The 20744-nt window shown below is 34.0% G+C and overlaps 3 protein-coding genes and 1 non-coding gene across 4 annotated transcripts; 2 read left to right on the forward strand and 2 right to left on the reverse strand.

Annotated features, from left to right (window-relative positions):
• Nucleotides 1-1070: 1070 nt before the first annotated feature.
• On the reverse strand, nucleotides 1071-1543 carry ColSpa_11264 (uncharacterized protein; the record flags this gene model as incomplete). Its single annotated transcript, XM_049277476.1, has 2 exons — nucleotides 1071-1268; nucleotides 1373-1543. The coding sequence occupies 2 exons, from the start codon at nucleotides 1541-1543 to the stop codon at nucleotides 1071-1073; spliced, it is 369 nt and encodes a 122-aa protein (XP_049133433.1).
• Nucleotides 1544-1676: 133 nt separating this feature from the next.
• ColSpa_11265 (carnitine monooxygenase oxygenase subunit) lies at nucleotides 1677-2501 on the reverse strand (the record flags this gene model as incomplete). The annotated part of the gene is made up of 1 exon (XM_049277477.1): nucleotides 1677-2501. The coding sequence occupies one exon, from the start codon at nucleotides 2499-2501 to the stop codon at nucleotides 1677-1679; it is 825 nt and encodes a 274-aa protein (XP_049133434.1).
• A 1749-nt stretch (nucleotides 2502-4250) lies between these two features.
• ColSpa_11266 (L-pipecolate oxidase) lies at nucleotides 4251-5414 on the forward strand (the record flags this gene model as incomplete). The annotated part of the gene is made up of 1 exon (XM_049277478.1): nucleotides 4251-5414. The coding sequence occupies one exon, from the start codon at nucleotides 4251-4253 to the stop codon at nucleotides 5412-5414; it is 1164 nt and encodes a 387-aa protein (XP_049133435.1).
• Nucleotides 5415-8189: 2775 nt separating this feature from the next.
• Nucleotides 8190-8305, forward strand: ColSpa_rRNA_049. Its single transcript, XR_007414280.1, has one exon. It is a non-coding gene; the product is annotated as a 5S ribosomal RNA (ribosomal RNA).
• Nucleotides 8306-20744: the final 12439 nt, after the last annotated feature.

The following is a 20744-nucleotide window of genomic DNA, read 5'->3' on the forward strand; positions in this document are numbered from 1 at the left end:
ATAACTCTAGGTGGCTGTGTGCTAACAGGTAGGAACAAAAAGGTCAGTGAACAGGAATCACATTGCGTTTGATTTACCCACCTCTTACAAAACCTGGCGACTTAATACCATTGTCAACTTATGAGTCATCTTCGGGCATGTTAAGACTGGTTGATTACCGAAATCAGGATTCTTGGTCTTCGGTACACAATGGTGATGGGCGCAGTTGTGACCATGACGTTCTTTTCTGGCTACACCGCTGTGAGCACGGCGCAGCACGACGTTGCTTTGAGTCGTATGATTTATAAGTGTCCCCCCCGCAATTCACACTCGTCATACGCCATGAAATGTCCAAGGTCTTTAACACTACTTTTCGCAGCTATTTGCATCAATGTCTATCACGGGACTCTTTAAGCGTACACCGCTGATGTCTTCCCATCGGCTCATCGCACCACAGGTAATGGTATCGATGTCGCTGGCAACTGTGCCATGTGGCTGTTAACAGCAGTCATTGCCGTTGTTGTGGATCGAAAACAGTGACACCCTTGTACATATGTGCCGCTCTGTTTTTTCACCTCGCTGTTTTCTATGCTCTCCTTCCGTTTGAGTAGTACGGCTGGCGTGCCTTGTGGGGGATGGATAAATCAGGTCTTGGATCACCGCTCGATAGTGCCATGGTGGCAACGTATTTTATCGTCAGACTAGTCCATCAAAAGTCATGGTTACGAATTGACTTGGGCACTCCACAGCCTTGATCAAATGCATTGTCCAAAGCTAATGATTTGAAGGTCGTCAATCCGACAGAAATAGCGACAGAAGCAACGCGCGTTTGATAACATCTGTAGCCTTCGGAAATGTTCATGATAAGTAAACAAGTTCTTCTTTGGCAGATATATGAGCATGCTGAACACTGAGGTCGGGCCTCTATACCTATGACATTGCCACAACTGTAGGCTGCGCAGCGCTTCTTGACGGCAGGTCAGGCTACTGAATTATTACACCTCACAGGAACGAGATCATATTCGGACGTCATATCTGAGATCTATAGTCGTTAAAGCATCCATTTGATCTATGAACGGACTGTGCTATAGCTACCACGCCAACTGGCTCAACTCCGAAGGGCCCTGGCAAGCGCCCGTCACCAGACCAGCACAAAACAGTTCTTCCTCCAGCAGTTTGCCCGTCTCCATTGCTTTGGCTGGCTTGGGTGACGCGGGCCAGATTTCCTTACCGCCATTTTCCTTCTCCTCTTGCGCGCGGTGCCTCATTACATGCTCGCGCACCGTGTCCTGAAAAAACAGCGGCCCCTAACGTGCAGACTGAGTCAGACGAGTCTCATATACGTGGAGGGCCAGAGGGGATCACAACGCGCTCTTCTGGCTTTTCGACGTACCTTTTCCTTCTCGGGATGCAGCTGTCCATTGATAAAAATATTGTTATTCAGGTTTTTCTGCGCACCATTGCATAAGTCCTTGTCCTCCTGGAGAACCTGCTTGTAAAACTGGTTGATTCTGTTGAAGTCCTCATCGTCTGCGCTGTTGTGTCGGTACACCTCGTATTCCATGTTTGTTTTCGAGGCAGAAACAGGGATGCAGCGCTGAATGTAGAAGAAATGAGGTCTGTGATGCAAAGATATCTGTTAGCATCAGGCCCGCATACAACCCTTTTTTCTCAGTGTTCATTTAGAAGAGGTGTAATTACGTTACTGTGATGGATGAGTTAGGAAAGAGGTAGGTGCTTATAACGGCCATGGTCCTGTCCTCTTCATCCTTGTTCGTATTGAAGTGTCGGATTTGCCCCCCGACTGTTTCAACATAATATTGGGAGAGATCTGCCACAGCATTGACCCCAGGATGACCTGTAGGGCAGTGATAGCACTCATTGTAGTTGTCGGCGAGTGTTTTCCAGTTATAATCACCATCCATCGTCCAGGTGTGGTCAAAATGATAGTCCCGCATGAGGTTGAAGACAGCATACCGTGGTTGAGCATCAATGGCAAGATCAGCGTGCCACGGGATACTTGGCTTTTCACTCGCTTCAAGATTCACCCAGATAAAGCCTAGATTGTCGACGTGTGTGTGGATGGGGAGCAGGCCGTTTTGAGACTTATCGAAGGTCGGGACGGTATCAAAACGTGGTGCCTTAGCCAGGCTGCCCTTGAGGCTGTACGACCAGCCGTGATACTTGCAGGAAAAAATCCTAGCGGTACCACTGTCCTGTTCAATGATGGGGTAGGCTCGATGGCGACAAATGTTGTGAAAGGCATTGAATTCTCCATCACGGTCCTTGACGACGAAGAAGGGAAAGCCAGCAAGATTAAAAGAGACGTAGTCACCGGCCTTTGTAAATCGTAGATTGTGTGTGAGGAGTAGCCATTGGCGGGAAAAAATAGCGCGGCGCTCAAGTTCGTACATGGCCTCGGAGCGATACCATGAGGCCGGCAGGGCGCGTCGCTGTTCTTCTGAGGACGAGAATTCCGGCCCGGACGGCGACGCTGAGGTAAGACCCAAAAGTTTCAACATGACCGAAGAGCAGCAGCGATATAAGTCAAATGAGAGGGCGGTAGTCAAATTTGTTTGAGTTTCATGCTGATCTCGTAATAAGAAAGCGAGACAAGTACAAATAAATACGGATACCAACACCTCCCTCAGTCAACCCTGTCAACAAGACAGAGATTACACACGGGCTTAGATGGGCTGGACAGCTACATGGCCGAGACGAACTCACTACTTGGATCCTTCCTGGCGATTTTCCTTCCCCCGCGAGTCAACGCAAGATCAAACCTATCGCGTGGCTGGCATGGTTTTGCGGAAACGTACTATTCCCTATCGGGCCACTAGGCCAAAACGACAACGGTACGCAGAGCGGTAAATGGAGATAACAACTATTTATGGAGTATCTTTGAAGCCCGATAGTATGATCTGTTACCCAGCAGCAGACCTCCTCCCGATAAGCGATTTGATGGCGGTGCGCTACGCAGTACGAAGCCCGATACTGGTCCAGATCTCCACCAGCGGGCCCCCGACCCCGCTGATAGGATCCTGGTCCGGAACTGGCACAGTACTCACTTCCTGGGCCAGCTCGCAATTATCACTCAGCAGCTTCTTTCCGTACTCATTGCGCCATTTGGGTGCGCCTTCAGGATAAACCCCAATATACCGGTACCTCTCTCCCTTGCGCACCCCTTCAACCATGTCACGCTCCTGAGCAACCGAAGCGTGGGCTACGCCCGCGGGGACAACGACGACGTCCCCTGCACGGACAAGACACCTGACCCCAGTCCCAGCCGTGTCGCCTCCACCTTCACCAAAGACGAGCTCGGAGTCGCCCTGAAAGATGCCTATCAGACATATCAGGATGAATTAGCATCCTTGGACCTAGATAGGGACCCAAGCTTACCGTAACATTCGTGGGTGTTGGGATGAAAGTGTTTTGTTGTGATGGTTCCCCACGTACCCTAGCACGATGTCAATTGAGATTGCCAATGTGTGCGTTCTTTTGCAATTATTTTTGAGTCACCTTCTTTACCCATCCGTATCGCTGGAGATACTCGGATGTCGTCTCTTCATTGTATGGCCCCGGCAGTACATCTCGATAGACCAGCACAGGTAGAGCATTGTTGGGACAGTGAGCCGTCGGTCGAACGATGTATTGTTCAGGCTGCGGAAGTGTGGCAAGCGATGAATGCGGCATAACGGATGCACAATGAAGCTGGACAGCGGATAAGAAATATTTTGTGAATGGGTATAGATAGATAGCCACCTGGATGCAGATTGAGTTTGTTGCGCGTGTATTAATAGGCTCAGCAAGCGAAGACCGAGGTAATGACCCCTCATCGTCCACCACCTTGCTTCGTTGCCTTATCAGTAATGAACGCGCTATCTGCACATGGACCACTCTGTATCAACACTTGCCTATTAGATATGTTGCTTGATCCAGTTTGAGGAGGGGGGTGACTGGTGAAATGTGTTCGGATAAGTTTGCTTGCCAAGACTAATGAAGCCATGTGATGCACCCCTATCAGTGGCACTCAGAAAACGCAGCAAGTCCTTGCATCATGCGGTGATTGCTAGCTTGCAATTCTCAACAATTTTGGTCCAGTAAAGTTTCCCAAGTTACGCCCGCCTTATTCCGGCTTCCGTTGTGCTTTTGTACTCCGTAGTTCTCGGTATCAAGCCTTCGCATCAGCATTACTTTTGGATAGCCACTTTGCTCCCACGACTGCGCTATCCTCCCCAGTTGAACCCTTGAATCTTTATACCGCCAATACCATGGCTAATACCTATCCCCGCCACTCAAAGGCAAACGAACCCATCATCATCGTCGGAGCCGGCGTCTTTGGACTCGGTTTAGCTCACGAGCTGGCTCACGTCCGTGGCTACACCAACATCACCGTGCTTGACCGTTACCTACCTCCTGTCCCTGACGGTAGCAGCGTTGACGTCTCGCGCATTATTAGAACTGAATATGCGGATCCGTTGTACGCCAGGCTTGCCGAAGAGGCACTGAACGGTTGGCGTCACGAGTACGCATCTTACTACCACGAATGCGGCTTTGTCTTGCTTACAGGCAGGGACGACACCCCATACACCGCCAAGGTAAGAAAGGAACGACATGGAAAACACGCAGAGAGAAAGTCTCTGGCGCAGGACTTTGACGCCGAGGAGGCTGATAGGGCCATAAAGCACCTGTACCCGGCGGTACAGGCAGACATAAAGGGTCTAGCAGCCATTCACAACCCCGAAGGCGGCTGGGCCGATGCAGGCGCGGCTATCCAAGCGCTGGCGCGAGCAGCAAGCCAAGCTGGCGTGTCATTCTTTGCGGGAAAGATGGGAACTGTTGTGGGATTGAAGTATGACTCTACTGGAAAGCGAGTTATCGGTGTGAAGCTGTCGTCGGGACGGAAAATGCCAGCCGTCCACGTTGTACTCGCAACAGGAGCGTGGACAAACACCCTGGTTTCCGGTGTCAATCGCGCCATAACTGCATCCAGCCAGCCCATCGGCTTTGTCCAACTAACCCCGGATGAGGCGGCCACTCTGGCATCAACTCCCGTCATGATGAACATGACGACGGGTGTCTTTTGCTTCCCTCCGACCCCGGGCACCCATTTGCTCAAGCTAGCCCGCCACGGATTTGGATACGCAACACGCGTTTCGGCCTCCATTGCTTCAGACGGCGCCGGAACCGTCAAGCAGCGGACTGTGTCATCACCCAACCCAGAGCGAGATAACTCTCTGTCTGGATTTCTACCCCTTGATGCCGACGAGGCACTCCGTGATGGTCTGCGCCAGTTCTTTCCGGCATTTGCTAATCGGCCGTGGCTCCGACGACGCCTCTGCTGGTACACAGAGACACCAACAAGCGACTTCGTCGTGAGCCACCATCCCCATGTCGATGGGCTATTCTTTGCCACGGGTGGCTCGGGCCAGTAAGTGGAAGCGAACAGTATTTTTGGAGCACACAAGAGATAACTTTGCTTTAGTGCGTTTAAGTTTCTTCCTATTCTCGGAAAGTATGTCGCCGACTGCTTTGAAGGCACCGCTCCGGAAACTTTGCGCCAACAATGGCAGCTTCTGGTGTCAGACGATGAGGAAGAAATGACAATGCTGGGTGATGGCAGTCGGGCAGGACCTCCGCGGCGAGTTTTGACAAGAGAAGAGCAGGCAAAGCTATAAGAGTGTATGTGCAGATACAGGCTAGACCGTTCTCATTTATCCACACAAGATATTTAGATGTTCCGCGGTAGCTCCTTCTACTACTACCCGCCTCAGCCACTTTGTAGGCGGACTCGGGAAAAATGAAATTGGTCCGCTATGTGCCGAGTGCTTCGAGAGTCTCCCGCTGAGACCAGGTATGGAATGGGAAAAAGACTTGTACGAGTAGCCCGAATGGTGCATATCAAAGTAAGGACTGTGATTCTGGTCGTCCCATTCGTCTGTTGGTAGGATGTAATCAAACCCGCCATTTTCAGCCAAAATCGTTACTTTTCGAGTACCAGTATCCACCGCTAAGTGCTCATTTTGCGCAGGATACACCATTGACCATGTTATTCAAGAGGCATAATTATCTTTGGAATGCCTGCTATTTTAAACTTGTGGGGATAGCTGAGGCAAAATGTTTGATATCATGTAAAGTTGTCCAAAACGGTGCTCATCATTACAATGTGACTGTTGTGATCTCTAGATGTCACTTCTTTTTCCTCTATTGGCCATGACAAACAGATTTAAATACGAGGACAGCTTCTGATACTAACAGGTCAGAAGTGATTTCTTCTGTAACAGTTCTGGCATTATACGAAGTTGATGTTGCTGCAAAGGCGAAGTCAGATGATCTAAAGGAATCTACAATGCAGTTGGCTTATCCGAGGATATCAGAAAGCTGCTTTCGTAAGAATATGGCGCTAACAACAACATAAGCATTAAAGTTAATGATCTCTCATTAGCCAAATCGAGTCGTTTTAGGATCTGGAAGCTGGGAAAACCATGTAGTGGCTGGCGGCCGGCCGAGGGAACGGGATAGCTAGGATCAGGCACGTTGCCATCACGCTAGAGAACAGCACAAGCGGCCTTATCATGCGATGGTTAGGACCCTACACTGCGCGACTCGTCTAATATCCTGCTCTATTCGCTACCCAGAATGGAATTTCAATGTCTGTTAAAATCCATTAGGGACGTATGTGCTAGGAGTGGGCATGTCGTTCGGGCTAGTTGTGGGCTGGCGTGTTTATTCGTTATTTTCGGAATAGCTCGCGCGTTGCTGGAGGCACACGATAATAGGGGTTGACCGTCACTGTATTTGTTGCCGATAATGTTCTAAGTCCTAGATATCTGGCAGATCTGGCCCTTATATAGGCTGGATTCTGCTGACTAATGTGCAGGTGGCATTACCGCTTAAATGCGTACGAATGCGTGCGAATCTCTATTCCAACAGTTATCTTTAAATTTGTGTAACTCTTTTTGGTCTAATAAGTAGGGGTTCGCAAGTGCTGGCTTTCGAAGTTCAAATGGCTTTTTCTAACTAAGTGGGCGCGGCTGAGCGACGTAGAGTATTTCGCAAGAGCAAGCGGTTTGAGAAATTGAGGTGACAGAATGACCTGTCAGAGCAAAGGTCTCACGACCACACCTTAAACAGCTCTTCTTCCAAAGTAACCAAACTGTTAATTATACTAATAATACAGAAAGAATCGCATTGGATGGAGATAGTAGCAGTAAAAAGACTTGATTTCATTCATTATAGCCGATGAAGTAACACCCACCTAGTAAATCTTTTCCACATCTAGTAGATGTTTACCCTATGCAAGAAAATATAGTGATACATGAGATTGAGCGTGTTAAAATTGCCTGCTTTGTTTATTCCCTTTCTCTCTTACGTTAAGTTTGCCCTCGGTGTTAGTGTTAAAAATCCCCATGGGTATCTGTTGGGTACCCATATGGGTTATGGGTTGAAATGGGTTATGGGTGTGGCAGGCATGGATAGATGGATTTGGCAACTCCGCCATTGATGAGAACAAATACCTACCTTACAATCGATCAGCCGCCGCCGGTAGATATTTGCTTTTAGACAATACACATCACTTTGCTCAGAATCGAAGAATTGATTGATTTTTCTGACCCAGCTGCGCGGCTTACAATTTGATGCGTTTTTCTTGAGATTATGGGTATGGGTTTTTGGGTTATACCCAAATGGGGATTCCTGTTCGCTGGATATGGGTAGTATGGGTATCTATCACGTAATAAGCAGAAAACCCAGCAAATATTCTTAACCCATAAACCTATCCTTATCTTATCATCTGGGTATGGGGATTTTTTATACCCATTCCCAAAAAAAAGAATGCCCAAATACCCAAAACCCAAAAAACCCATTTCATGGGTTGACCGGTTGACCCAACCCATTTATCTGGGTCCTCATGGGGACCCATGGGTTGGGGATTTTTAACCCTACTCGGTGTTTCTGAGTTCATGGTCGTTACATGGATTGGCTAATGTTATGTTTAATCCGCTGGCTTTATCATTGTAAGTCAGGCAACTCCGCCCATCTTTCTCGAAATTAATTCAGGATCCGGTTAGCCTGGCCGGCCGGAAGTAAATAAGATTTTAAAATAAAGTGCCGTACTCTTCACACCAGGTGATCAAAGCCATCGCAAAGAAGCTGTCTCTTCTCCGTTCCGAGCAGACTACTCAGGTAGCTTCACACGTACTTTCCTTCACATACGACCATACCCACTGGAGAACTCGGGATCCCGTCCGCTCTCCCATAGACAAGCTAGTGAGGGCCGGATTAGTAGTTGGGTCGGTGACGACCAGCGAATACCTGGTGTTGTATGTATTTCTTTTACTCAAAGGCAGTCTACTCTTTGTTTGTTTTAGAATTTTGCGGTTTTGTAGTCTGACGGCAAGTGAACAAAAGACATTAAACGGTGTACAGCCATCTCCTCTCTTACGTTTCTAGTGGATTCTACTCTCATTACGTTCATCCTAGTAATTACTTGTATAGGGTTTCCGGTTTCTAACATACACAGTTGTGAAGGCAACACCAGCTTGGCATTCTACAACCCTAGTCGTAAGGATCCTAACGTCACCAGCACCGTCAACTTGTTGCATAGAGACTCTCAGCCTTATGTCACAAGCATGTCAGAACAACCAACTGCGTCACAGAATAAAAGCTTCGGAGAACCTTATCTCATTGTTCCCTGCTCTCCATTATATGTCACGCCGGCCAGCACCCAAACTGGCTAGGCTGTAAAAAAATTACTCTGTTATCTGCGTCTGGGAGCTGCTTGGACAACGAAAGCCACAAATGTTCACCTCCAAGCAAGATGCCGATCACGGATAACCCTTGTGTGCCCCGCAGCCCGTAAGAGGAAACGGAATAAGAGGGGCACCCCCACAACCGATCACCCCCACAACCAATCACCGCTTTTGGCCACACTTTTTCCCTCATCTAACACCAACCCTGATTTCTGCTGTAACGCGTCAATAATTAACAAAATTCTAATTAATATTTTGGAAAATACTAATTGATTTGCTATACCTAAATATGCGCCTAAGTACCTTTATTGCGCTAAGACAAACGTGTTGGATAGGAAGATTAGCTGAAAGGCTGCCTTAGATTAAGGGGTACTTTATATAACCCTTTATAGCTAACTAAAAAGTGTATATAATAAGAAGTAAGTAAAAGAAGAGTATTAGAGACTTAGTAGCTTTTAAAAAAGCTTTTTAGTTTCTTAAGCTCTTATATAAATTAAGTTCAGCTTTATTTTAAGCTATACCTAAGTTAAGATATTTATAACTTAGATTATTTAGTTTTAGTAAAGTAGTAATATATATTTATGTTAAAATAACAGCACCAGCTGGTTATACGACATATATAACTCAGGGACACACATCATAGCAGAGGGCATAGACTAGATATTTAGCTCTTAGTTATCTATTAAAGGGATCAAAAGTATATTTATACTAAACTGACTTAAGGACATATAAGATCATATATCTTATATATGAAAGCTAAGTCTTATAGTTAGGAAGATAATTACAGAAAATACATCTTTAGTTTACCTTAACTTTAACCCGAGTATAATCATATAAACAGGTTCTCTTAGAAAGAAAAAATCCATTTAACACTAATTAGTAGTTACTTAGTAATCTATATAATTACTTTATATAATTACAAATTAATAAAAATAAAAAGACAAGACTTAGGCTTTATAGCTAGGCTACTAAGTAGTCTTATACTTTATATAAAGCAAGAAATCCTTAGGGATACTTAAAAGGTTACACTAGAAAGTCTCTTGTACTAAAAAGCCTTAATCTTACTTATTATCGTTTACTAAGCTAAACTAAGTAAATAAGATAAAAATAACTTTTACTTTACTATTATATAAAACAGATTCCTATTATTACCTACTAAGCTAAACTAAACAAAAATCTTTATTATACTATATATAAAGTACAAAGTATATACTATAGCACTAAATAAACTAATTTTAATATTATATAATATAAAATAACTACTAAATATAACATAGCTTTCTAAGAGAATCCAAAAAATAATCGTTAAAGCTAATATAATAATATTAATAGATACCTACTAATATATAAAGAAACAAGTATAAAAAGCAAAGTCTTACTATATACATAGAAGAAGACTATGAATCCTAGATACTAAGGAAATCTAGTTAATATTATATAGGTACTATCTAAAGAAAAGATAACTATATATATTATATATATTAACATAGAAATACTTTATTTTAAGTATTTAAAAAAAAACCTAATAATATTATTATACAAAGATTTTAATAAATAATCTACTTTTTAATAAAAAAAGGTCTATTATATATTTAAAGCAAAGTTTATATAACTTATTAAGCTAAAAGGATTCTAATTACTACTAATAAGAAATATAAACTAATAGCTAGTTAAATTCATTAAAGAGATTAAGAGAAAGTTTAATAAGTAAAAAAAACAGCTTTCTACTTATACAACACTTATACCAAGTTATACAATTATAATAACTTAAATACTTATTTAAAACCTTGAATTAACTTTATCCTAAAATATAGCTAAACTAACAATAGAGCTAATTAAGCCCTTATACAATACATAGATAACTTAAATATTAATTATATAAGAATAGTTATAATCAGCTTTAAGAAACATACCTCCTAAAACAAGATTCATATAAAAGGTTAAGAGTTTTCTATAAATCCAAGGTTATATAATACCTTTACATTAAAAAGACAACATCTATAACCTATTACTAAAACAAATAGTCTAAAATAAATTATATAAGTTAACTATAATCTTAATCTTTTAGAAGAAATAGAGAAAGGACAGAAATTATATAAACAAGCTGTATAATATCTTGTATAACAAGGCAAAAGTCTTTATCAGTTTTTGTTAATACCTTAAGATCACTAAAGACTAATACCATATAGTATTTCCTAATATCTTAGCTAATTATATAGAAGAGTTTTATCTCTATTACATTAGACTAATAAGGAGATAAAATAAGATATATAATATATTAGAAATACACTTTAACACTAACATTAACTATACTCTCTATTAAACAAATTAAATAAGTCTATTCTTTATATAAGTTAAATAAGATAATCTAGACAAAAATCTAATAAATATATTAGAGATACTCTTAGACAAAATACTCCTTATATAGTAAACACTTGGCCTAGGTTTTTAAGGAAAAATTATGCTTTATATACAAGTCACCTAAGCGTATAAAGGTATATTAGAGCTAGAAACTGCTCTAAGTAATCTTAAAGTATATTATATATGTAAGTAATTCTTTTCTAGCCTAAGAGCATTACTATAAATTACTTTAAATAAAAAATCTATATTATATAATATTAACTTTATAAATAAAAGATACTTTAACAATAAAAGTTACCTATAACTATTATATAATAAACTATTAGATAATAAAGGATCTTCTTAACAACCTTAGAAAAGTTAACCTTTATTATAACCTAGGTTTAATTATATAATATTTAAAAAAAGATATTTTGTGTATAAAAAGAAGAGTTATTAATCTATAAATTATTTAAATAAAAAATATAATTATATAAAAGACTAATACCTTTAGGCATATAGTATACTTAAATAAGAACTATAAAGAGATTTTGCCTTATATTTTCTTAACTTTAAAGGAAAAAACCTAGTAGATAAATTATATAATAAAGAGAAAGAATTTATAGGAGATAAAGAGACATCAGCTTTCCTAATATCTTCTTTATTCTTTTATTATATAACAAAAAAAAAATATCTTTTTATTACTAAAGACATTAAAGGCCTATTAATTCTTATTATATAATCCTTATATCTTATTATACTAAAAAGAACTATAAGATACAGAAGTAACAAAGTTCTTTACTATAGAAAAACCTTAAGTCCTTATATATCTATAAGAAAACCCTTATATAATAATATCCTAGGGACTAGGATTAATAAACATATAATTTAAGGCAAATAACTTAATTATATTAGTTAGCACTATAGAAATAAAGAATCAGCTTAGAAAGGTTATATATTATATCCTTAATACTTTTACTCTATTCCTGTTTTCATTATATAATACAAACAAGTTAAGTATATATTTTAACAACATTAACAATATAATTATATAGCAAGATAAAAAACCTATCCTAGTTGTATAGAAATAAAGTCACCTATTCTTTAACCTTAGTTACATAAAGGCCAGCATGTTCTTTACAGAAGAACAACTCCAAAGGCTTCATAGACAATTTAGATATCCTTATACAGACCATCTTTATTACCTCTTAAAGAAAACTAAGCATTATAATATTAATATTAATATTCTAGAAAAAGTCTAGAAGTTTTACTATTATTATTAATTATATAACTTAATACTAAAGAGGTTTAAGTTTATACTTAAAAATAAAAACTACTTTAATTATAAGATAATTATAGATATTATATAACTAAGAGACAAAAACACCTTATACGTTATTAATATAGAGATAAGCTTTTAAAGAGTTACCTTCTTAAAGTCCTTATCTATATAAGATATATAGAATATATTTTGTAAGTACTAAATTAGTATATATATTGGTCTACCAGACTATATTATACATGACCTAAGTATAAACTTTATATTATTAGAATTTAAGAACTATATTAATATTATGGGCATATTGTGTAAAGAAATGCTAGTAGAAGCCTACTAGGCAGTAGGTAAGATAAAAAGAGCTTATGCTCCTCTAAGGCATATATATAATATCTTGTATACTAAGCTTAGGCATAACATAAATAAGGAAACCATCCTCTAGATAGCTATAAAGGCATTGAACAATATAGCTAGTCTATATAGCATTATACCTATACTACTTATCTTTAGTATATATCTAAGGATTAATAAGGACTTACCTTTATTACCTAAAATTACCTAAAGGGCAGAAGTAATCTAAAAGGCAATAAAAATGCTTTAAAGTATTTATATAAAAGTAGAGATTAATTATATAATTAACACCAGAAATAGCCTTAACTCTTAGAGTATACTATTACTACTGATCTAGAGTAAGGTTCTAGTATAAAGAAAAAACAAGAAATAGACTAAACTATATAAAGTCTAGGCTATAAAAGGCTATATAGTAATAGTTAAAATAGTTAATAGTCCTATATAGTTTTATATAACATATATTAAACTATACTATTAAGATATAGTATAATTAGATTTAGATATTATATAACTTATTCCTTAAAAATAGCTAAATAAAAGAAAAAGACTAAAGAAAGGCTAGAAAAGGGCTATATAATAATCACTATGTATTAATTAAGCATTTTTATTTTAGAAAGAAAAAGACTATAAGGAGTTAGTAGAAAAGTTATAGCTTAATAATATAATTATAACACTAGGTACTCTATATAAAAAGTTAAACTAAACAAAAATAAATAACCTTATTAACTAAGAAGTCTTTACCTTTATACTATATAATCCAAAAGAGTATAACTACCTCTATATCTATAAGACACAAATAATACAAAAGATTAAGAACTTATTATCTAAGCTATATAAGAAGTTAAGACTTATTATATAAAAGTATAAGGACTAAAAGAAAGAAGAACTTTTAACCTAGGCACCTACTATTTAACAAATAAACTAAAGGCTTATACTTACAATTAGACCTACCCTTATATAAGACTATAAATACAAAAGGGAACTTAGAGATATAACCTAGGCATATATATAATTAGATAATCGTCTAACTAGAACAATTATTATATAATTACTTAAAAAGTTAAAAGATAAATACCCTAAGAATATACTTCTTTATATCTTAAAACTACTATATAGCCTAGTAAAGTTAGGCCTATACTAGTATAAAACCTATTCTAAGCATTACAAAAAAGATCTAAAGATAATAAAGTTAATATATAATCTATACTTATTATATATAATAAAAAGACTAAATACTTTTAGGATTATAGTTATAGATAAACAATACACTTAGCTTTATTACACTTACCTTTTCTTAGAGAGAAAAAAAAGAGCTAAGAAGAAAAGAACTTTATGTAAAACTAAAGACTACCTTATCGCTTAATAGTGAAATTAACTTTAATAAGAAAAGGATTTAATTATATAATAACTATATTACTTTTACTTAAAAAGGCTAGGTAAAATACCTGAAACTTGTTGATCTTAATATATATAATATATATTAGTAGTATATTTCTTAAAGGGTAAAAGGAGTATACCTTATATCTATCTGTTAACCAAAGGCATTATATAACCTGTTAACTATAACCTAAACTAAAAAGCCTAATAAAAAGAATATTAAAGCTTTAAATATACAACTTTAGTAGTAAATTAATAACTCTACATAAGGTCTTACATATATCCCCTTTAATCTCTATTATACAAAAATATATATCTTTATAGATAAATTATTTATAAACAACTCAGATCTATTATCACAACTAGGATTTGTTATTATACTAGCTAAAGAAACAGCTTACATAATAACAAACTTCTAGATCAAAGGAAACATTATACACTGGAGTTTAACAAAATACAAGAGAGTTACACAAAGTATACTTACAAGCAAGTTGTACAGGATGACCACAGGATTTGATAGTAAGATATCCCTTAGTACAACACTTACCAAGATCCTTTATATATTATAACTCCTAAGGATTCTAGTTATTATCTATTTAGACTTATAATCTCTATATAAGTACCTTATATAACTAGGTATAATAGATAAAAAGAGGCTTATAATTAATATTATGAGTCTATATGAGTTATATAAAAAAAAAGAGATCTTAGAAGTAAGATAGATTAATAGGAAAGATAACTCTACTAATGCTTTCACTAAGAAATTACTAAACTTAGTACTTAGATAATTAATTATAATAAATATATTAAGAATTTAAATTAAGGTATATATTAAAAGATTAAAAGAAAATACTTAATAATTAATTTGTATAACTTTACTACTATATGTTATTAATTATCTAAAAATAAAGTATAACCTTAAAAAGGTATCTAATATACTTAACTATTACTAATACTAATCTTAATATTAGATTATACTTCTATTATATCTATAACTTTCCTAAATTACTATATTATATAATTTATCTAATTATTATATAAGATTTTAGGGAAAAGAAGTTGTGTAATTACTTTTTGTTAATAACTATAGGGCTAGTAGAAGTGCTAAGGAAATAACTACCCTTGCTAATATTTTTACTAAGCTTACTACTAAGTATATAAGGCTTATAAGCATTAGTGATGTTAGGAGCCTTGTAGTTACTAGGGCTACTATTATTATTATTATTATTATTGCCTAGGTTATTAGATAAATTAATATCTTGACTGTAGTAGGTGTAGTAAGCACTGTGCGACTGCTAGACGCACTCGGTATAGGCGTTACCCTAAAAGGTAAGAATGCGGGTATACTGGCGGAAGCGTAGGGAGTTAATAGTTACGCATTTATTGCTATAAGCAATAGCCGCATAACCACAAGACTAAACCAAGACCATAAGGAAGTAGCCTTAGCAATAAATAATGCTAGTAATAAACTACTAGACAGAAGTATTACTAGTAATATAGATCTTAATATTATGTAATAACATGTTAATAATAAGATACTCCTTATCTTATAGTTAAGGTTAATATATAAAGACAAGGTAAGAACAAAAGTAATATATATTAATAACTAAAGCTAATAAAAGAGTACAATTGTTAGTATTACTAGTCAAAAAACAAAGCTAATAACTACTAGATATATTAATATATATACTAATATTACTAAAGATTAAACTACTAGTAATAATAAAAGATATAATAAATTAATTATATAAGGTACTACTAATAAATTAGTAAAATGAAATATATAAAAAGAAATCTTATATATAAGTAGTTATTATTAGAGTTAATTAAGAGAAAAAGGAAAAATTGTTATTAATTAATTATATAAAAAAACAATATGTATAAAAGGTAAAGAAAAAAAGAAAAAAAAAAAAAGAAAAACAAATAAGAAAAGTTTTAAATACCTAAAGTTATTATATAAAAGAAGAAAGGTATATTAATAGTAGAAGTAAAAGTAAAGTTAATAAGAAAAAAAAGAACTTTACTAACATATAGCTTACCTGCTTAGCTAGACAAAAAGAGAATAGATAGTTACCTAGAGTTTTAATATTAGTGATTTATTAACTAAGAATTAAGAAGTAAAATTCTTATAATTCTTATATATAAATCTCTTTATAACTCTATAACTAAAAGTCCTATAAATATATAGTTATTTTTTCTAGATTCTTCTTGAAAAATAACCTATAAAAGTATATATTACTATATATAACTATACTAATACAAACTACTGCAAACTAATACAGTCTACTGTATATAAACGTATATACTTCTAAGCATTACATATGCTAGCGCTTATGCCTATCTACGGGCATATACGGGCATATATATACATATACAAGAAACATATAAGTACCTCTTAGCGCTTAAATATACGCTTAGATATACGCTTAGATATACGCTTAGATATACGCTTAGATACTATACGTGTCTAAGGGACTTTCTATATAACTAAGAGATATTCTCTCTACTTAGACAGTTTTAAACAACAACAAAGGATAACGATACCTTAACGGTTAATATATATATATACCTTTTCTGTCTATCTTATTCTTCTCTACTTTTCCTTGTGACTATTTATAAATAACCCCCTGTTATTCTTACTTATTATATAACGCAAGTAGCTTAACCCACAGGGTTATATAATAAGGTTATTAATGTCATAATCAGCGCAACCTGATTAGACACCATAGGGAGTCGTATAGTCATAAAAGAAAAAGTTATAAGTATTAAAATAATAGCACCAGCTGGTTGTACAACATGCATAACTTAGGGACACACATTATAGCAGAGGGCATAGACTGGATATTTGGCTCTTAGTTATTTATTAAGGGGATTAAAAGTATATTTATACTAAACTAACTTAGGGATATATAAGATCATATATCTTGTGTATGAAAGCCAAGTCTTGTAGTTAGGAAGATAATTACGGAAAATACATCTTTAGTTCACCTTAACTTTAACCTGAGTACAATTATACAAACAGGTTCTCTCAGGAAGAGAGAATCCATTCAACAATTTACTTAATAATAAAAAAGTAAAAGGTTTTTCAAAGTAAAATCTTATTTTAAAGATACTAAAAGTATAATTAATAACTAGATATAAAACGTATAATGTTTATTACTATTAATATAATTAAAGTATTCTTTAAGGTTTTAATTATTCTAGAAGTTTAAGCTATACTTTAGTACTTTAAAAAGAATATAAATAAAATAAGTTTAATAGAAAAAAGTAATAAAGATTATTTAATACTTAGAAAGTTTATATATTAGACTATTTATATTTAAAACCTTAAAGATAAGACCTAGATATTTATAAATAACTATTTTTTATTATTAATTATCTTTAAAAGCTAAATTATATAATACTAGTTAATAGTTTTTTAATAAGTTATTCTTATATATAACTTAAAGGTTTATATTATTAATTAATAGTTAAACCTTTAATAAAATTAAAGTAAAATAACTTATAGATATTTTTATTATTAAGACTTGAAAAAAGTAAAAAAAATTAAAATTAAAATAGCTTTTAATAATAAATAGCTATAAAAGTAATATTTAAAATAAGTTTATATAAATATATTTTAGTAGTAATAATTATTTTTATTACTTACTTTTTTTATTTATTATATATTACTTAACTTTTAAACATATTAATATTTTCACTTTTTAAGATATTATATAAGAAATTATTCAAGACTATAGTAGAAGAAACACTTAACTATAGAATTATCCTTAGCTAGTACTCTAAAACCTATATTATATTTAGCTCTAAAAAAAAGAACCTTAAACCCTTAAAGTAACTAAAATACTAGATTATTTACCCTAAAAATAATAACTAGTTAATCTAGTTTTATAAAATAATATATAAAAAGGGTTACCTATTTATACTACTTATACTAGGAGACTACCCTCTATTAAACTTTAACTATAAGAACTATAAAGACCTCTTTTAGGTAAAATATTTAGATAATAACTATAAGATATATAAGAAAAGTAAAAAGAAGTTCTATTTTTACTTTTAATAATATACTAAAGAACTTATTTAAGATATTTACCTATATAAACAACTCTTATTCTAGATATTATAATACTATAAAAAAAGAAATATTATAAACTTTACTTTAGACCTTAAATACTTTATGTTATACTATAATAATAACAAAAGATAGTAAAAATGTAAATATAATAAATACCTTATCTACTTTAAAGCTAAGGTAAAGGCTTAGTAAAAGGCATAGAAGAAAAGAACTTAATAGTTAAAAAACTAAAAACGCTTATGGTGAAAGGGCAACGTATAGCGACAACCCATAAGACCCTATGTGTAACTTACAACGCAGTACACTTTGACCTGGACATCAAGGTCCAAGGACAGCGGGTACACGTAATCATTAACAACAGCGCCTAAGGAAACTTTATCTCACCTAGACTGGTGAATAAACGACAGATACCATAGCAAAAGAAGGAACGCTTGTACGCGTTATAGACGGTCAAAGGAGAACAAGTCGAGTATAGTAGTAGACTCATTGTTTCAGAGACAATACACCTCTCTTTATAAGTTTATAGCTAAAAAGAAGAACTTTAATTTAACATTATAGAGATAAGAGATATTAACGTTATCCTAGGAATTATATAGTTATAAAAATATAACTTATAAATAAATTAAAGAACTAATTAACTCTAATAGTTAGATTTAGTTACTAAGTAGTATTATAAGAGCTAGGCCTTAAATAAATCTTTTAAAGTACCTTTTAATAATATACTATAATAGAAATAATAAATATAATATATTACTTATCTTTAAGAAATATAGCCTTTTAAGATAATAGCCTTAGTAGTATTAGATCAAGGATTAGATCTACTCTTAGCTATTCTAGAGAAGTACTAGAAGTATAAAAAACTATTTATATTAAAATTAGAAATAAACTTACTAGAATATAGACCTTATAATTATAAAATCCCTCTTATTAAAGGCTCTTATCTAAAGTTCTATCTAATATATAAACTAAATAAAACAAAACATAAAGTACTTAATAAATACTTTAATAAAAACCTTAAAAAGAAATATATTAAACCCTTTAAGTTATTTATAAAATACCTTATCTTATTTATACTAAAAAAAAATAGTAAACTATAACTATATATTAACTATTAATAGCTTAATAGTATTATAAAAAAGAATTATTACTTACTACTACTTATCTTAGAACTTTAAGATCTATTATATAAAGTAATATAGTTTATAGCCCTGGACCTTAAAGAAGCCTATAACCTGATTAGAATAAAGGTAAATAAGGAATAAAAGATAGCGTTCTGAACGCGTAAAGGACTCTTTAAGTACCTTATTATACCTTTTAGACTTACTAACATACCTACTACCTTTCAAATAATAATTAACTATATCTTTAACAAATTCATTAATATATTCATTATCGTCTACCTTAACAATATCCTTATCTTCTTACCTACCCTTAAGCTACACAAAGAACATATATATAAAGTTCTTTAGAAGCTCTAAGAAACTAAGCTATTAGTAGAAATAGAAAAATATAAATTCTATACCTAAAGAGTTAACTTCTTAAAATATATTATTACACTAAAACAAATTAAGATAAAAGCAAAAAAAATATAAGTAGTTAAGGACTAGCTTATACCTTAGAACATTAAAAACATCTAGTTATTCCTAGGATTTATTAATTTTTATTAATGATTCCTTAAAAATTACATAGAAAATGTATAGTGTATTTAAAACCTTACATAAAAAGATACCCTGTTTAAATAAACTAAGGAACATAATAACATATTTAAGAAAGTTAAGTAATAGGTTAGCTTAGAACCTGTTATTTAAATCCTTAACCTAGAAAAACCTTATAAGATTAAAATTAATACCTTTAACTTTACTATAAGTAGATAACTTAAATAATATAATAAAAAAAGAAAGTTATACCCTTATACCTTTTTCTTTAAAGCATTTTATAGACTAAAATTAAATTACTAAATATATAATAAAGAACTTATAATAATCATTAAAGCATTCTATAAATAAAGACTACAACTATCTAATACAAAACACAAAGTCCTTATATATATAGACTATAAGAACCTTATACATTTCACAACCTCTAAGAACTTAAATAAATAATAAGTCAAATAATTAGAATTCCTTTCAGAATATAACTTCCAGATCATCTACAAAAAAGGAACTAATAACAGTAAAGCTAATGCTCTTAACAGAAAAATAAATCATAAAGTCCTTATCCTAGAGGAAACATAAGTCATCCTTAAAACAAACAAAAATAAAGACCTTATTCTAGCATAGAAGCTACTTATAATTACTAAATAAGTTATAGTTAATATAACTAACAAAATGACATATAAAATAATCAAAGAGATTTATAGTACTTAAGTATATAGATATTAAAGAGTTACTAAGACCTAAAAATAAATTTAATAATATTATAACTAGTAAATAATAAGATAAGATATTATAGATATAATCTAAGATTATAAACTCTATAAAAAAAGTAAAAATAATCTATATAAGCCCTATAGACTTATTTAGCTATTACTAGTACTACTAATAGCATAATATTTAATCTCTTTAGACTTTATTATTAAACTACTAAAATTAAGAAA

This window comes from Colletotrichum spaethianum (assembly GCF_022836535.1).
Source record: "Colletotrichum spaethianum MAFF 239500 DNA, contig44, whole genome shotgun sequence".
NCBI lineage: Eukaryota > Fungi > Ascomycota > Sordariomycetes > Glomerellales > Glomerellaceae > Colletotrichum > Colletotrichum spaethianum.